This window comes from Triturus cristatus, chromosome 2_1 (genome assembly GCF_964204655.1).
Source record: "Triturus cristatus chromosome 2_1, aTriCri1.1, whole genome shotgun sequence".
NCBI lineage: Eukaryota > Metazoa > Chordata > Amphibia > Caudata > Salamandridae > Triturus > Triturus cristatus.
In genome coordinates this window covers 977,624,340-977,641,021 of record NC_140581.1, presented here as the reverse complement: position 1 = coordinate 977,641,021, position 16,682 = coordinate 977,624,340, and the positions used below count along the sequence as shown (strand labels likewise).

The 16,682-nt window shown below is 44.3% G+C and overlaps 1 protein-coding gene across 7 annotated transcripts in view; it reads left to right on the top strand.

Moving 5' to 3' along the window:
• Nucleotides 1–16,682, top strand: part of LOC146866151 (uncharacterized) — a 1,119,785-nt gene that overhangs the window by 478,292 nt on the left and 624,811 nt on the right. For all 7 annotated transcript variants that reach the window (XM_085634060.1, XM_085634084.1, XM_085634050.1 and 4 more), the window contains one exon: nt 12,172–12,255. In XM_085634060.1, the coding sequence (XP_085490186.1) occupies nt 12,172–12,255 (84 nt within the window). The remainder of the gene's footprint in view (nt 1–12,171; nt 12,256–16,682) is intronic.

Genomic DNA, 16,682 nt, shown 5'->3' with positions numbered 1-16,682 from the left:
TACCACCTGCTGCAGTTTGTTTAGGCTGGTAAATATCTGAGACAGAATAGTGTCAGAATCCATGGCTCAGGTTAGATGGTAACATGGGCTAGACAATCTGCTAAAAACACTAATCTTATACTCTGAATCCAACTGGAACGATACACTCTTCCACATGTCATTAAAAACACCACTGACCACACACAGTTGAATATGTTGTGCATAGAATAGAAGTGGAGAGATGGGAATGGGTTAAGATAGAAAACTGAGACACTATAGATCACCACTCAGCCTCGGCACTCTGCTGGACATGGATGTCTGCAGGTGAGAAGTGCTAGTGACCATTTTTGATAAATCGGGTATAACGTTCTCAGTTTTCGTCGCAGTCTTGCTATGCAATCATGCTACAATGTTGCTGCAGCCAGGTGCCTTTCTGTCATATCCACACATTGTGACAGTTCAGGGATTCTTGGGAAATGTAGTCCCATATAAAGACATCATCATGTAGTGTCTTCTCTACACATTTATGAAGCCTTTCGCATGCCACACCATCAATATGCAAAGAGTGCAAGCATCCCTACCTTTTGACCATATTTGGTATAGATGAGTTTGGTGCATGACACTACATTCAGTGGATCACCACCAATTGCAAGCTCGCATCTGCTTTCTGGCATCAGCAAACCATGAACTACATTTCATAGAGGCCCTTGAACAGGAGATGTTACTGCAGCTAGAACCCTTGCCTTGTGGATTTGTGTTTGAGGAACAATCCTCTTCTTTGGGACTTTGATGACAGATATTCTTTTTTTTTCTTAGAGTTTATATTGAACAGTTGCTCAGCATATATCAAGGATAATTGGTGTATCACATGCATTATTGGCATCATAGAAGAGCAAAGTATAGTACATTCTGTGTGTCCAGTAGGTTAAACAGAGAAGGTATTGGCATATACATCAATAAGCAGTACATTAGGACAGAATCCCATCAGTAACTGAGGCTCAATTCCCGAGGTAATAGTCATCATGTAGATGGAGAGACTCACTATTTCCTATAAGTGCAGCAGTTGTCCCAAACTTTCTCCCATTTCTTTGGGCAATCCCGACTCTGGTACACCATGTGTTCAGCCTTATGACACATATCTAGATCAGTTTTCCAATCTGCAATTCGTGGTAGCCCACTCGCCCCCCAGGCTCGTGCTAAGTTTTGCTTAGCTACCCCAGATTCCAACGCAAGCCATATCGTTTGGTATTTGTCCCTCTCCTTGTTGCCACTTCTACACAAAAGGTGCCATGTAGCCACCAACGGCACATTGTGTTCAGTGACTCGGGTCATTATGTGTACCACTCCCTGCAAATAAGACTGAATTTCGGGGCATTCCCAGAGTATGTGGAAAAAAGACAACACTATTCCACAACCCCTGGCACATAGGGTGGTGTCGCATCTCCCAAGGCGATGCATAAGCGTTCGAGGGTAGTATGACCTGTGGAGTTTATGCAGCTGGATTAAACGGAAATGGGCATGTGTAGCAATTTTCTGGGGATCTGTGGTGCCTGAACCCAATCCTCCTCCTCCTCCTCCTCCTCTATGAGAAAAATGTCTTCCTCCCATGCTTCTCGCAACTTCAGCAAGGGGTCAGGGGAATTGTTCATTAATTTCTGATAAGTCAAGAAGATCGCCTTATCTACCGTGGAGTTTAAGAGGAGCCGATCCTCCATGGATGAAGATTCAGGCAATTGCTCACCCTCCATTATGTGGTGTCGCAGAGCTTGTCCCAATTGCAGATAAATAAAGCATTCTGACTCAGCCATCTCATATTCTGTTGTAGAATAGCAAATAGTACTGAGGCTTGTCCTCTCCGCACATTCCGCAGGTGCTCAATGCCTATTAATTTCCATTTGGAAAATTCCTTCCGGCCCCCAACTTCGCGTAGTAGATCATTATATCGCGGTGGGGTTCTATCTTTTAATTTGTCCTCCCATCCCCGGTGTTTATGGACTTCACGCCATGCCCTCACAGATAGTCCTGAATGCCCAATAGTCTCCCGATTCATACTGTATGCCGGTTCAGCTCTGTCCCTGAACACCCATCATTTATGACTATCAGTTGCATTGCCCCTTCATACACCCCTCTCTGCAACCTACAGAGTGTAATTTGTGAACTACCTCAGTCCCACAGAAGTTGATAGAATTTGCTATTTTCTCTCTTAAAGAAGTCGGGAGGTATTTTATTTGGGGCGTTCTGTAGAACGTATGAGAGTCTCGGACGGGTCATCATCATAAAGCGCACAGACCTGCCCGTCAAGGAAACTGTAAGAGTGCCCCAATGGGTGATGTCACTCCAGAGGCTATCCAGTTGCTGGAGTAAGTTGCTTCTCAGGAATACATCTGCATCTAGTGTGATGTAAATGCCTAAAGATGGATATCCGTCCTGCACTACAGGAGCTACGCATCTCGATGACAGCCTAGGGGGATGCCACCCACGAGGGGAAAGATTAAGAAATGTATGCTAATTAATTCGGTAGCTGGAGTATTCCCCAACGAGTTAGAATATGTGTAAGAATCTATCCACTGTGAGGTAGGGCTGTGTGGCAAAGAGCAGGATATCATCAGCATAGAGGGAGATCCACTCCTCCCAGTTTCCCCCTCCCCCACTAATGCCCCATATAAGCGGGTCTCTCCGAATCCAAGCAGCCAAAGGCTCAAGTGCAAAGATCATGGGGACTGTGGGCAGCCCTGTCTAGTGGCCTTATGCAGATCAAAGGTTCGAGACAACATATTGTTGACACTCACTCTGGCCTTCGGGTCCAGGTATAGAAGCTTGACCGATCTACAGAAACAAGGCCAAAGTCAAGCCTGGTAAGAGCTGCACAAAGGCAGTTCCACTCAACACTGTCCAATGCCATCCTAGCATCCAAGGAAAGTAGTGGTCATGTGCATCACTCCATATAGCCACCGTAGGTTTAACTGGGTAGCCCTATGGTCTGGATGTATCACTGTGGTTATCACCGACAGAAATTGGTTATCCAGACCATGGCCAAGACCGTTGCCTCCAGGTTTAAGAGTGAAATAGGCCTGTACAATTTGTAGGCCATAGGTGGCTTTCCCTTTTCAGGTATAACAACTATGGTGGAGGTTCTATGATCTACTGGAAGGCACCCTTCCTCCCTGGCCACCCTGAACACACCTAGCATATGCCCCACTACCTTGTTTGCCATACATATGTAAATCTCCACTGGCAAGCTGTTAGGCCCTGCCATTTTCCCCGACTACAGGTCTCCAATGGCCTGTTTGAGTTTCTCCACTGCCAAGCCTTGTATGTCTCTGTCCTCGTCTGAGAAAGTCGGAAAAGAAAGATCCCTCAGAAGGTCAGCACAATCTTCCTCAGACCGTGCAGTAGTGGACGTGTATGTTTCCTCATAATAGGCAGCACATGCTTCCGCTATCCCTGCCCCAGTTGTAGGGAGCTCTTGCCCTGCATCTTGAATCTCAAAGACCCAGTTCCTTCCCCTGTCTCTCCTGTCATGCAAGGCTTTCTGGAAATTAAGTTGGATGGAAATTGAAGCTTGAACTGTTTTTGAACGTAGCTTTTATTAGTCAAAGATTTTGAAATAATTGCATCCCTTTTTAACCTTGGAACCTTTGTGAAGGAACAGATGATTTCTAGCATAGAACATCATTGATTATCATATGTATATACAGTGTGCAGTGTGCATTTAGGTTGTGCCAAAAATAAATCAGAAACAAAAGCAATCAATATCAGAAAGTGCTTTATATATGGATTTGGAGTCATGCAACTTTGCCAGCATTGAGAGAGGTTAGTAAGCTATTTTGTTATCACTTATATCTTGCGGCATTTCAGTTTCAATAGAGTCCTCTTCAAATCAAGAATACAGATAGTTGGTTCACAGAGATAACTTCAAAGTACATCACTGTCTCTTTGAAAGTTAATGCTGGAACAATGGCAACTGGTAAAGTGTTATAGTGGTGGGGCATGAAAAGATTGACTTTTATTTTGAGATCAAGCAAAAATCTTTCTGATTGGGGAAAGGCTAAAGAGGCATGTGCAGGATATTACCTTTGAAAGCAGTGTTTCTCAAAGAGAAACATCTTTAACCTTTTCACAATTTTAATGTTTTGCCTCACCACTTTAAAAACTCAGTCACCCCTGTGCTGGACATTCATGAGGACAGAATATTAAAGATATCTTCTTTTCCTTAGATATCTATTCCCTATAAGAAAATGGGCTGTTAGCTGGGGATGATGGTATTCCTCCCCAAGTAATAAGTCCAAAACCTTGTCAGGTGCAATGCATCAGTTTAGTAAATAAACCTGGACTCAATTAATGGCAGCTATGTCATAGAACAGGAAGGCGTAACTTAAGGTAAAACATGCAAAGTATTTAGCAGTGCCACAGGAGTAAAAAAATCTAATAAGGTAAACCAGAATTATGAATCTCACACATAGTATGTAGGGTAGCGTAGCTAATAGGAAATTAGTAGGCAGCAAGAGTGGTAAAAAGTAACATGCACAACCTAGTTGTGGACGAAAACCCTCACTCACCCGAGGGTGATATGCTTCATCATTGGGTTCCTCCAACACCCAGAGACCGCAAGGTACCCCGTGTGGGCTACGACTTTACCCAAAGGGGAAGGAGTGGGAGTGCAAAGCACATAGTTGTTCTAGCAACTCATATAGGTGAGGAGGGGCAGAGTGCTAAACAAGAAAGGAAAAGGTGCAACTAGTGTGTTTAAAAACTATCTACTTAGGGGTAAGAACTGTATTCCTCCTTCCTAAGTGGTAGTGATTAAAATGCTAGTGAATGAAGGGTTATTGTATATACCCTTTTATCTGATCAACATGTTTCTGCCATGATGACTTAAATGTTAGCGGCATTCATCAGGATCAAAACAACAACAGTCATTCTGCAGTGGCCCGAGGCTTTCATAGATGATTATGCGTTCGATTTAAGGAAAACCGACATGGTCAGAAACCCGGTGGAAGGTTGAGCAGGTATATACCAAGTTACATTTAGAGCCCCCAGACCGATCATAGTGATCTACGAAATGGCATGATGGTCATGGAAGAGAGGCTTGAGTATCACTTCATCAGGACTATAAAACAAACTATGGCAACCTAGTCGAGAGTCTAGGATGGCCTAACATTCAAATGCTGTAGAGACGAGTGGTGTGAATTTATTCTAAACGCTGGTAGATTTTTTTCCATTGACTCCGACATCTGATTGGATTCATTTGACAGGATTCCATCCACATAGCTTTGCAGCGATTAAGCTGCGCTCTGAGACGCTGGTAGATTTATTCCACCAACTTAGCATTGCAGCGAGCAAGCTGCGTTTTTAGAATCCTCATTTGATGAGTGACTCATCTCTACAGCATTTGAATGTTAGGCCATCCTAGACTCTCGACTAGGTTGCCATGGTTTGTTTTATAGTCCTGATGAAGACCCGTATGATGAATTAATATCGCTTGCATTGGGTTGAAACGTCGACGACAATAGCTAGGACCAGTTCAAGACTCGGTTTCATACACAACTTGATTTAATTGTTGAAACCTTGTCATTGTACCTTTCTCCAAAACTGGCCTCTTTTATATCGTGTACATAAAAATCTGTTTGTATTTATTTCTTTGTATGTATTATGCACAACTTTATCACACATGTCACTTTTTCACTGATTCACGAATTCACTTTGTGTTGTACAACTTTGGCAACCGTGCTTTGCTATAAAAGATATGGGTGTCAATATAAATGATGCAATTTATATATAAAGAACAGCATACCACCCATCAAATTTGATCTCATTGTAATTTGTAATTTGTCATTTGTTTATGTGATCTGGATCTCTTAATTCATGTGGTCCTTCCAATAAGGGAATATTCTCCTTCATGATTGATTTACTCATTTTTTCGATTCTGTTTCTCTTGATCCATTTATAAGACAAAGTAATTGTTTGTTCACTCCCGACAGAACCATTGTTTTTTCATAATATTCATACTCAGGTTCTGAGGGACACAGGGTTACCCCATTGTTTATATAATACAGTGGGAAAATAAGGCACTTGTCCCAAATAAGGGACTTGTCCCAGTTAATCTGATATCCAGAATAACTCCCAAAGAGTTGAAAAATATGGCGAATATGTCCACAGTGAAATGAGGCTGTGTAGCATACAAACAATGTCGTCAGCGCACAGGGATTTCTGTTCTCCCCAGTTGCCACCCACTCTAATACCCCCTAGGAAAGGGTCTTGACGAATCCAGACAGCCAATGACTCCAGTGCAAAGGCAAAAATCATTGGTGATATGTGGCAGCCTTTCCTTGTGCCCACAAGAAGGGTAAAAAAGTGGGACAGTGCGCCATTAACCCACCTCCTTGCCTAGGGATCTAGGTATAGAAGTCTAATCCAGGTACAGAACTTCTGGTCAATTCCTAGTCTGGCAAGGGCAGCAAACAGGTATGGCAATTCTATATGTTGAATTCCATTCTTGCGTCTAAGGAGAGCAATACTGCTTGCTCAGCCTGGAGGCTTCTGTCATGTGTAGGACCCCATAGAGACGCCTCAAATTCAGTCTGGTACCCCTGTGTGGCATAAATCTTCTGTGGTTACTACTGTTGTGAGTCTGTTGGCGAGGACCTTCGCCAGGACCTCCAAGTTCAAGAGAGATATCGTACTGTAGAAACTGCAAGCCGCAGGCTGTTTACTTTTTTGGAAATAGCCACATCAGTGGCCAATCTCTGATCTATCAGGAGGTTACCTACCCGCCTAGAACATGTCTAGCCTATGTGGCACAACTTTATCAGCTACGCATTTATATTGTTCTACTGGTAGGCCATTGACCCCGTTGCCTTACTGTGTTGTAGTCCTTGGATTGTCCCTCTACCTCTTCTATCGCCAAGTCCTGTTCTAATGCGTTCCAATCGTTTGGTAAGCGTACTCAGAGAGAAAGGTCTTTCAGGAGTTCAGCACAGTCATTTCCAGATTGGCTAGTCGTGGAAGAGTATTTGCATTCATAGTATGTCGCTAAGGCCTCCGCTATGGCCTTTCCAGTGGTATGTACTGTCCCATCGGAGGTCTGGATTTCTAGAACCCAGTTTCTACCCATGTCTCTTCTTTCCAACCAGGCAATGAGCTTGTTGGCCTAATCTCCAACATCGTATAGACGCCTCTGAGTGGCGGTGCGTGTGCTTGGGCTTTATCCTCTGCCAGATGTCTCATCTCCTGTTGTCGATGGTAATGGCACAGGAGAGTATTTGGTGCCCTCCCATCATCTCTGATTCCAAGGAGGTAGTCTCCTTCTCTAGCATTTGATGTTTGATAGCCTGTTCCTTTCTCATTCCCCCAATGGGGGCCTGAGCATGGCCACACAGTACTGTCTTAAAGGCCTCCCATAGTGTGCAAGACGAGTCAACCGTCCCTACATTTTCTTGAAAATAGTGGTCTGTTCACTCTCGTATCTTAACTTGGAATTGTCTATCCTGTCTAGATACCAAAAAACTATCCTTGGGGCAACTTTAAATCCCTGGTGAACCAGAAAATGACACCACCTCCGGAGAGTGGTCAGAACTGCCACGTGGCAGGTGGGATGCATTGTGGAACTTACTTCATGCATGTGATGAGTAAATATATAATTCAAGTGGGAAAAACTACCATGCATCGCTGAGAGATATGTAAACTGGTTTGGCCCTTCCAAGTACCCGTCTGTGTAACAAATCTACCAAATGGGTCACTCCATATCCAGCCCAGCATGTGAGGTACAGAAAAATTAAGGAGGATACCCATGACCCTGAAATTGGAAGCAAAACCTGTGTGTGCTACCAGGGAATACCCCTAGTGATTCAATGCTTTATAATGGTTACCTTTCAAATTGGTTCCCTGTAGGAGGATAAAGTCCGGGGCATGTCTATGGATATATTGCAGCACAATGGTGCATTTAATTTTGTTACCTATTCCATGTCATGACCTTCAAATCCGAGCAGGTTTAGGTTCCCATGTGATTTTGTGGTGTGTAAACTTCTCACCTAGTGCGTGTCCTTGTAAAAGGTCTACCCCTCCTCCTATGTGATCTGAGTCCCTTTCCATTGTTGCATCATGTGACTCAGCAAAAACACGTTACACCATGCAAAACTATCAAGATTTAACATATCTGTGATTCCCCATGAAACTCCCCCACCCTGCTACCTTGCACAGTAGGCTTCAAGACACCCACTACCCCAACTTGCAGACTGCATGTCGCCCAAATTGTAAAATCACATACTTTAAGGGTTAGCAGACACTGCCAAGACGCACCAAGCTATTTGTACTCAGCGTGCATAACTCCTTAGCACATCAAACAATTTTTCCCACATCTATGACCCATAGAGAATATTAGGTCATCGCCACCTCTCACTCCCAAAAGCAATCATCGGTCACAATCAAATGGCCCTAGCGGTGCCCAGGGATCCTGGCAGGAGACCCCATGTTTGCATCCTCCTCCACCTAATGTTCATCCCAGTACGACCATTGTCATTGAGCAAGGGGTCTCATTTTGTGCTGCCATCTATGTCAACTATCAAACCAATTTTACATCACCCTCAGCGGATTGTTCATGGGGTTGCCCTGTCAGACTACCTGCTTGTCGGCCCATGGGACGCCCTATCTTCTCTCGATTATTCCCCCACCCAGGAGTACAGCGACCCTCAAGCCTTTGGTGTGGAGTACCCTCTTAACTTTATTAAAGCTGCGGTGCTGGCGCTGTACCTGGAGCATGAAATCCGGAAAGAACCGTACTGTGGCATCTTCATAAGTCAAGTCCCCATGGGAGCAGGCTGCTTGTAATATATCATCGCGAATCACGATCTTGGTGATTAAAAATCCTGGCAATGATTGTTCGTGGGGAGGGGGCCCAGCTTTGACTGTGGTATTCGAGCCCTGTGCACCTGCTCAACGGAGAAGAAGTTTGAAAGGTCCTTGGGGCAGAGGGTGTTGACAAACAGATCTTCGAGGAATAAGTCTACACTAGGACCCTCCACCCCCCCAAGGACCCCAACCACTCTATTGTTCCTTCGAGCCCTAACTTCTTGATCTCTGAGTTTCGCTACCATGATCTTGTGCTGTTTCTTAAGATATCGAACCTGTTATTCCAACTTTATGGACCTTGTTTAAAGGAGATGGATATGCGACTCGGCTGTTGTAACCTTCTCTGACATTTTCTTAAATTCTGCCCTCAAAAGGTTAACGCCCACTGTCACTGCGTCTATTTTAGGTTCTGAAGTGCTCTTAAGGTCACAGATTGCTGCTATAATGGCACAAACGAAGGGCTCTGCTGACTGATACCTCAGTTCCCGGTCCAGCCTTATTCAGTGACTTTCAGCCTATTTATCCATCTTGTTGGACTGTGTCTCTAGTTGTCCCTTCGGTTTTACCATGGGCACCGAGGGAAAGTTGCAGAGAAACAGGGGGGTCCCCTCTGGTCCCTAGAGGCGTCACTGATGATTTCCAACTGTTCTACAGCAAGCAACAGGATAATATGAATCTAGTCTGGAGACCACTAGGGCATTGTGGCTCAGCAGGTTACAACAAAGGCATACGCTCCAACTTGCTGCACCCAAGTTCACTCACCTCCCTCAGACTACCTTTGGGAGGTACTCACAATGGCCGTGAGGCCAGCAGGGAAGAGGCCAGTTTCAGCCTCCTGGTGTATGCACAACATCAGTGCAGGCTGCCACAGTATCGGCCCTCTTGCTGATGAGCCATTGCTCTGTTTATCCCTCCACTGTGGGCCAGTGACTGTGCCCCACACTGTCCAGGCCTTGTCATCTAACTAGTGGCCTACCAAATCTGGCCCAAGCCTCACACGCAACAATAGCTGTTCCCTTAGAGCCTACAATAGGTGTTCAGAATGTTGGGGGCTAGAGGTACCCAACAGTCTTAGCCCCAGTCCTGCACCTCAGAGCGCTTTCAGCACCTCTATTGTCAATACAGCCCTCCTGCCAGGCCAGCAATCACCGTCAGGAGAATAGAGCTCTAACTCAAGCCTGGGCCTCTCCAAACAGCGTGGGGATCCCCCAGTCAGCCAGTACGCTGCTCCCAGACTCAGCACCTCCCCTGGGACCAGACAAATGGATGTGTAGGGCTGTGGCACTTACTGCTCTGGTCCCTCTACCCTCATATATGGACCGCTAGAACCCGGTCCCTGGTGTGATCTCTTTGTCTGGGAGCCTGCCCCATGCCAACACCCACTTTGCCCGTACCTAGGGGTCCCACGGTCATCTCCAAGGCACCCCTCACTGTCTAACGTCACCTCACATTCAGGGCGCGGCAGACGGTCTCAGTGAGTCCCCCCAAACCCATACCATAAACGGGCCAAGCATGGGCCGTGGGTCCCCTCCGGTCGTGGGCAATCTAAGCATTGGCAGCAACGGGGAAAACAACAGCAAATGTATGGACGCCTTCTGTGTCTGCATCTGTCTTCCTCCAGTCTTCTGCCCTGCTGCTGGATTGAAGACTTCTCCTCAACTCAGGCCGATTCCTGGTTGTGCAGCCTATGCAAGATGCGGGCACCCAGGACCTCGATTACCCAAACCATGGTCCCCGGGACAGATGTCGGCACCAAATTTACCCCTAGGCATACCAGACACCTTGGCGTGTCAGGGTGTGCCCTGCAGGAACCAAAGTGTGTGGAGATTAGGAAGGTTGGCGGGGTTAGCATAGTGAGCAACTCGGAGTGTGCTAAAAGTGCAGCCATCTTGGTTGGAGCAAGGCCACGCCCGACCCTTTCAGACTTCGAGGAGTTCCTTCTGGTCACTTCGGAGATACCATGTAGGGGTCAGGGCTCACTCTTGCAGAGGCCACTAGCAGAGTTCAGTCCAGATCAAGTTGCAATTGATCAGCTCACCACTCTAGGAAAAAGGCATACAGAAGGTCAGCCATCTGACGAGTCAACCTCTCAGTCCTGGGTACAAGTGGGAGCAGATCTAGCTCAGCAGGTCTCACTGGTCACTTATATCAGGTTCAGTCTTTGTCGGTTCATCCACAGGACTATATGTGTTCTGATGAGTTGTGGGTGAGGTGCTACTTTTGCAGGATTTATTAGCCAGTGGGTGAGATGACTAACCAATGCAAAGAAAAACTTCCCGGGGAAACCCTTTTAACTTTTGCAGCACATCCTGTTTGCCATACTACAGACTATCCCACATGCACTATTCTGAGTAAAATGTAACATAGCACCAGCCTTCTGCACTTGGAGCTGGCTAGGGTCCCAGCCAAGGGTGTTACTAGAGAAATGAGCTGCTCTGTCTTCAACTATACCAAAATTGTTCTGGAACCAGCTTCCACTCGCACTGGGCTGGTGACAAACTGGCTCCAGTTGGCCAAGGAGATAAAGGCTTCTCTTCTCCTGGTATCCTTGTACATTAAACTATGATATCAGAGTGGTCCCTTTCCATTTAAAGAAGTTCATGAGCTCTCCCCAGCTGCCCTTCCAGAACTGAGAGGAGTGGCGTCACGCCACTCACCTGGAGTATTTGTCCACGGCTACAATGCTGGACCTCCACTCACTCCAGGGGCAGTGCCCGAACAAGGAAATAGAACCCTTAAATCAAGCAATGTCCCAGAAGGGAAGGGGCGTTGGCACAAAATAAGAAAGAGAGAGGCTTGTATCTTCTGAATCTGCTATGACGCTTCTAGAGGGCCTGGTTAACCAGCTCTTCAAGCCCTTGTACAACTTCTTCTGAGTAGTGTTAATAGATTGTGCTGCAAACAATAATACTTACATGTAGTCTATTCATGTAATCTATTCTATTACAGCATAGAATGTATCAATAAAAATTCCTTGATAAATATTTCGGGAATTGCTTACAGAGTTCTCAGTGATACACATGAATGAAAATGTCACCAAACAATACATCAGCATAGGTTTCATGTAAGAAGCAGTAACCTACTCAATACACTTGAAGTCTTCGAGTCATCACAAGCACGTACCAATTGTAACAATGCGCACAACAATGAGTCTTTGTGCACCAGGTTTGAGTCTTTCACGGCTAGGGACAATGCAGGTAGACGGGTAAACTAAGAATGCCTCATGTGCCAGTTTTTATGCTTACAGATAAATTGTCTTGTGATCCGATATCTCTTCACAGTTTTTAAATAGTGCACTACCTCGAGTCTTGTACTTTACATTGTCTTTTCTTGTCTTTCTTGCAGGTGTCCTGGAGTGCTGTCTTGACAATTCAGGAGAGAATCTCATCACTGCTGTACAGCAATCTCAGAAACTCGAAGGATTCATAGGTAGGTTGGGAGCGCTGAGCAGGGTCCTTGATACTGGGCAAGTGGTCTTCAGGAGAGCAGGAGTAAGGAGAGACCGTTTCCATTGGGTGCGAAGCCAAGCACTGTCTCATGGCTCGGGTGTGGTATTTATAGCCGCGCCCAAAGTCAAGAAAGCCTGGCATGTTTCGAAGAACTCGGCGGGAGTCCTGAGGTACCGACGGACAGAGCGGGGCCTCATCTATACCCGAGGAAGGTTCCAGGGAGGTGAGGTTTGGACCTTGAATCTTCAGGGTGATGATTGCATCCTGCATATGAAGGCTTCGCACCAGGCGAGGTGGTATGGTTTCTTACAGTGTTGAGATTTTTCTTTAATTATTATGCAGTAGCTTTGATTTGGTCCTGATGAAAGCCTGGATCACTTCCACTTAGGCTGAAACATGTTGACCTCAGATAAGGAGTTATAGCGCTCTACTATGAAGCAATAGCAGGAGCCTGATCTAACTCCTTCAGTTTTTATTAGGTGTGAGGAAAGAGACATTGTTCTAACATCTTTTCTCATAATCTTTTTATTCTTTACCGCACTGCACCACATAGTTTTTTCATGGTTTTTCTATGTTATTTTACATTTTTGAAGGCATGAATTGTTTGCCTTGGTGGGGAATGGCATCCACGGAGAGCACTTGAGCTCGCCACGGAGGAGACCCTTACGTTCTAACGGTCATCCTCAAGGATGTGGCAGATTACCACGTGATAACAATGACTCACAGGGCTTGACAATTTAGCTCTATCACTTGAAATAATTTGATGGCAATCATGCTCAGCTCGGATTGCCAGGGATAACACAAGGCCTTCAGTTAACAGACACATCACCTACTGTGCTCTTGTTAGACCCCCGGTCCCTTTTTATAGTTGTATATGTTTCGAAGACTCGCAGTGCTTTGGCAAGCATGAGGCGCAAACGGTTATCTGGCACAAGGCACAAAGGCACGAGGAACAAGCAGATTGAAGACACATGCACACTGACATCTAACACAATTATGGCCCGGTGTATTCATTGAGAGTCTGCCCTGAGGGGGATAAAAGAAAATAAACGTAATGCTCAGTAGAACGAAGTGGCCTACAGCCCTCGGAGGATATCACAGACGTCATCAGCAAAATGGGCAACAGGGATAGTCATAGGATCTCATGAATGGTAGTCAAATGCATATACAGTGCAGGGCACCACATCGGACCCCAAGGTCATAAGTGACATATCTAATACCCAGGTCTTCCTGCTAAAAGGCCATTGTTTTTGCTCTGGGTACAGTTTTCACACCTCATTGGGGAGAGGCACTGATAGGGGCAGCCACTTGCAGGCCAATGCTAGCTAGACTGGAGTTCTAGGCAGACAAAGTATAACCTTATTTTCCTAAATACTTACCAAAACTGATTTTACCAGTAAATTGGGTTTGGAATAAATATTGAAAACAGTGGTTGAATTATCTCTGAAGCATATCGCATACCAGAATTAACAGAACTATCTGTTTTGTCTGAAGTTTAGTCTTTCTCAAAGGAACAGCTACATCCCCTTACAATGAAAGTAGCTTTTGGATGCGAGTCACTGTAGGTACATGACCGCACAATATTCTTGCATGAATCTTTTTGAACTATTAGGCACTCTAACATGTGGGCTACCAGGCCTACTTAGGGATGACTTGTTTAATATTTAAAAGTAGGGTTCCTTCTTGTCAAAAAGGGTCATTTTGATAGATGTGCCTTCAGGATTAAAAGCTGCAGCAATCAGGCTACATAGGTAGGCCGAAAGACATGTTTTCTTTGTCATCCTAGTGGATGGCAGAAAGTTAAATGGACTTTAACCTTTCAATGCCATTGGTGTTTTTTCCTGTGCATATACTGTGGCCTTGCTGGAAAGTTTAATATGTAGTTGGGACATTGACAATTTTAACACATTTTAGGGGCCAGATTACATATACTTGGGACTTGCCAGCAGTAATCCCAGTGTGCAGAGCTAACAAATTAGCAATACCAGACTTGTCTCACATATCATATTGTATGTGGTCAGTAGTGACAAAGGGGAGAAGAGTGCATTGCAAGTGTTGTATCCAGAGTGCAAAGATAACACATTCTCACAAAACATTTCTCAGATCCTGCAGAGGAGTGTTATATATGCTAATGTTATAGTTGCACAAGTGGGATGCAGACCTTATACAAGAGATCAACTAAGTGTAGTAGTTACAGGTTTTTTTGCAAAAACAATTTTTAGTGCAGTTTTCAGTTACAATTACCATTCGTTAATCGCCATCAGGCCGATGGACATATCCGACTTCCAGAAATCAATGTGTTATCCGATCGAAGTCGTTATCAACCAGATATTCTTTACCCATCAGCACTCCTATATGCATATACACCCTCCCCCCCCTCCATGTCAGTGTGCCATAATACAAGGTATAAGGATGATTCTCCCTCTTTAAGTTGCTGTGTTGGTGGTTGTGGGCTACTCCCCACTTTAATAGTCAGGGTCAGTTCTGTAAGGAAGTGTAGTAGTTACAGTTTACAGCAAATGCAAAACAATGTGCTAAATAAATATAAGTCCCAAGTAGTTAGACTTGATGGACCAAATGGAATGGGAGTTAGTCTCTTTATGGGTCCCTATAGTTCTGTAGTTAACTTCAATTACATTTTGTCATCCATCTAAGAACCTGGGCCCAGATTTATCAAGGTTTTGAGTCGCCCCTGCACCACACAAGGGAGCACAAGGGCAATGCAAAACGTAAGTGAGATTTATCAAGCCACAGAAGGCCACCTTGCGTGGCCCTGCATGGCTTGATAAATATAGAGTAACCCAAGGTAGCGCAAATCGCTGCCTGGCGTTACTCTGCGGCAGGGAGGCATCCCATGGGTGTTCCCACAAATCCATCAATGGGTTTTGGCACCTTTCCAGATTTATCATTAGTGATAATGCGTCAAAATCCCCAGGACAAACGGACCTCCATTGCAATGCTGCTGCACTGCCATTAGTTGCTGCCCATGTTTCTGTTGTTAATCCTTGCACTTTACTGAATCTATTGCTTGCCACAAGAATAGCAGTAGTGATCCTTGGAGTGCACTGACCAGAATTCCACTGTTTCCCCAGATATTGTGCCAACGCCTAGCGTTCCAACTGCTTCCAGCATTCAAAACCATGCAAATGTTTTTCCAAAATTGGAGGGCAACAATGCATTCCTATTCGGTTTTCCTTTGGTTTCTCTTCTCCCACAATGTTTGTAGCTGTAATCACTCTTATTTCTCACCCTTGTAAAAAAAGTATTTTTTTCCTTAAAAATTAATCATTGTTGGAGTTTATATACTGATCCTTTATTCAATCCCAAACATCACTTTTTGGGAGACCCACCCAACCCGTTTCATCCTTTATAGGGACTTCATCAGGGCCTAAACAAAATTGTGCATATACAAGTATCAGTGCATTGCATAGGTTAAAACTTTAGTTTTTTTAATGATACACATTCTTTTCAATTTGTTTTATTTTTAAAATGTATAAATAAAGCCAATTCATACTTTGGTGTATACAACTACATTTCCATGCTAATTCATCCGAGATTACCCAGTGTATACACTGTTGCAATCACCTATCTGAATGGAACTGATCCCTATCAATTTCCCTCTGCTTTGTTACCTATTACGAATGATTGCAGCTAGTTGATTCATCTATTCTTACTGTGCTTCACCATGATTTTTCTATCCTCCGTTAAGGGATTGTTTATATTTATATAAAGTGATATGTGCACACCGGAGGACCAAATCTTTACTTACAATTATCTGAGGCTTCACTTCCTACATTGCCATTTTTCAATCCTGATCAATCCTGATCAATTTCTCTTTTCATTCCCACTGTCAAAAAACACATGCATCTTGGTTTTAATTGTAATTCTTATTTTCATTTTTACCTTCATTCAAACAGATCATCATCACCCATGAACACTTATGCGTAATTTAAAGATTGATTTTTTCCTATTTTGCTCCTATGCTATTAACTCAGCGTCTGTTCATGCAGGCAGGGGTACTGAACTCTTCTACATGCATTGAAGCTTACATCTAAATCATACACACCTCTTATAAAACGTGTGTCACTGCCTTTACGATTGCCACATTTGTGTACTTGCACCAATTCACATTTATATACATGGAAATCAACCTCTTTGAAGTGGTCTACGTCAGTTATTCTTCACATCTATTTTGTATATACTTTTTCTTTTTAATTTTTTAGTGTGCACCAAAGTTTTCAGAAAATTGTTTTATATTTGCGTGGTTACAGATGTTCCTTTCACTTACTCTTTCATACGGTACCACCATGTTACACATAAACTGCATCTCATGAGCGTGCAGTAAGTCAATTGTTCATCAGTTGTCTTATATTTAACATGTACCAGCTTTTCCAATGTTATCGCATT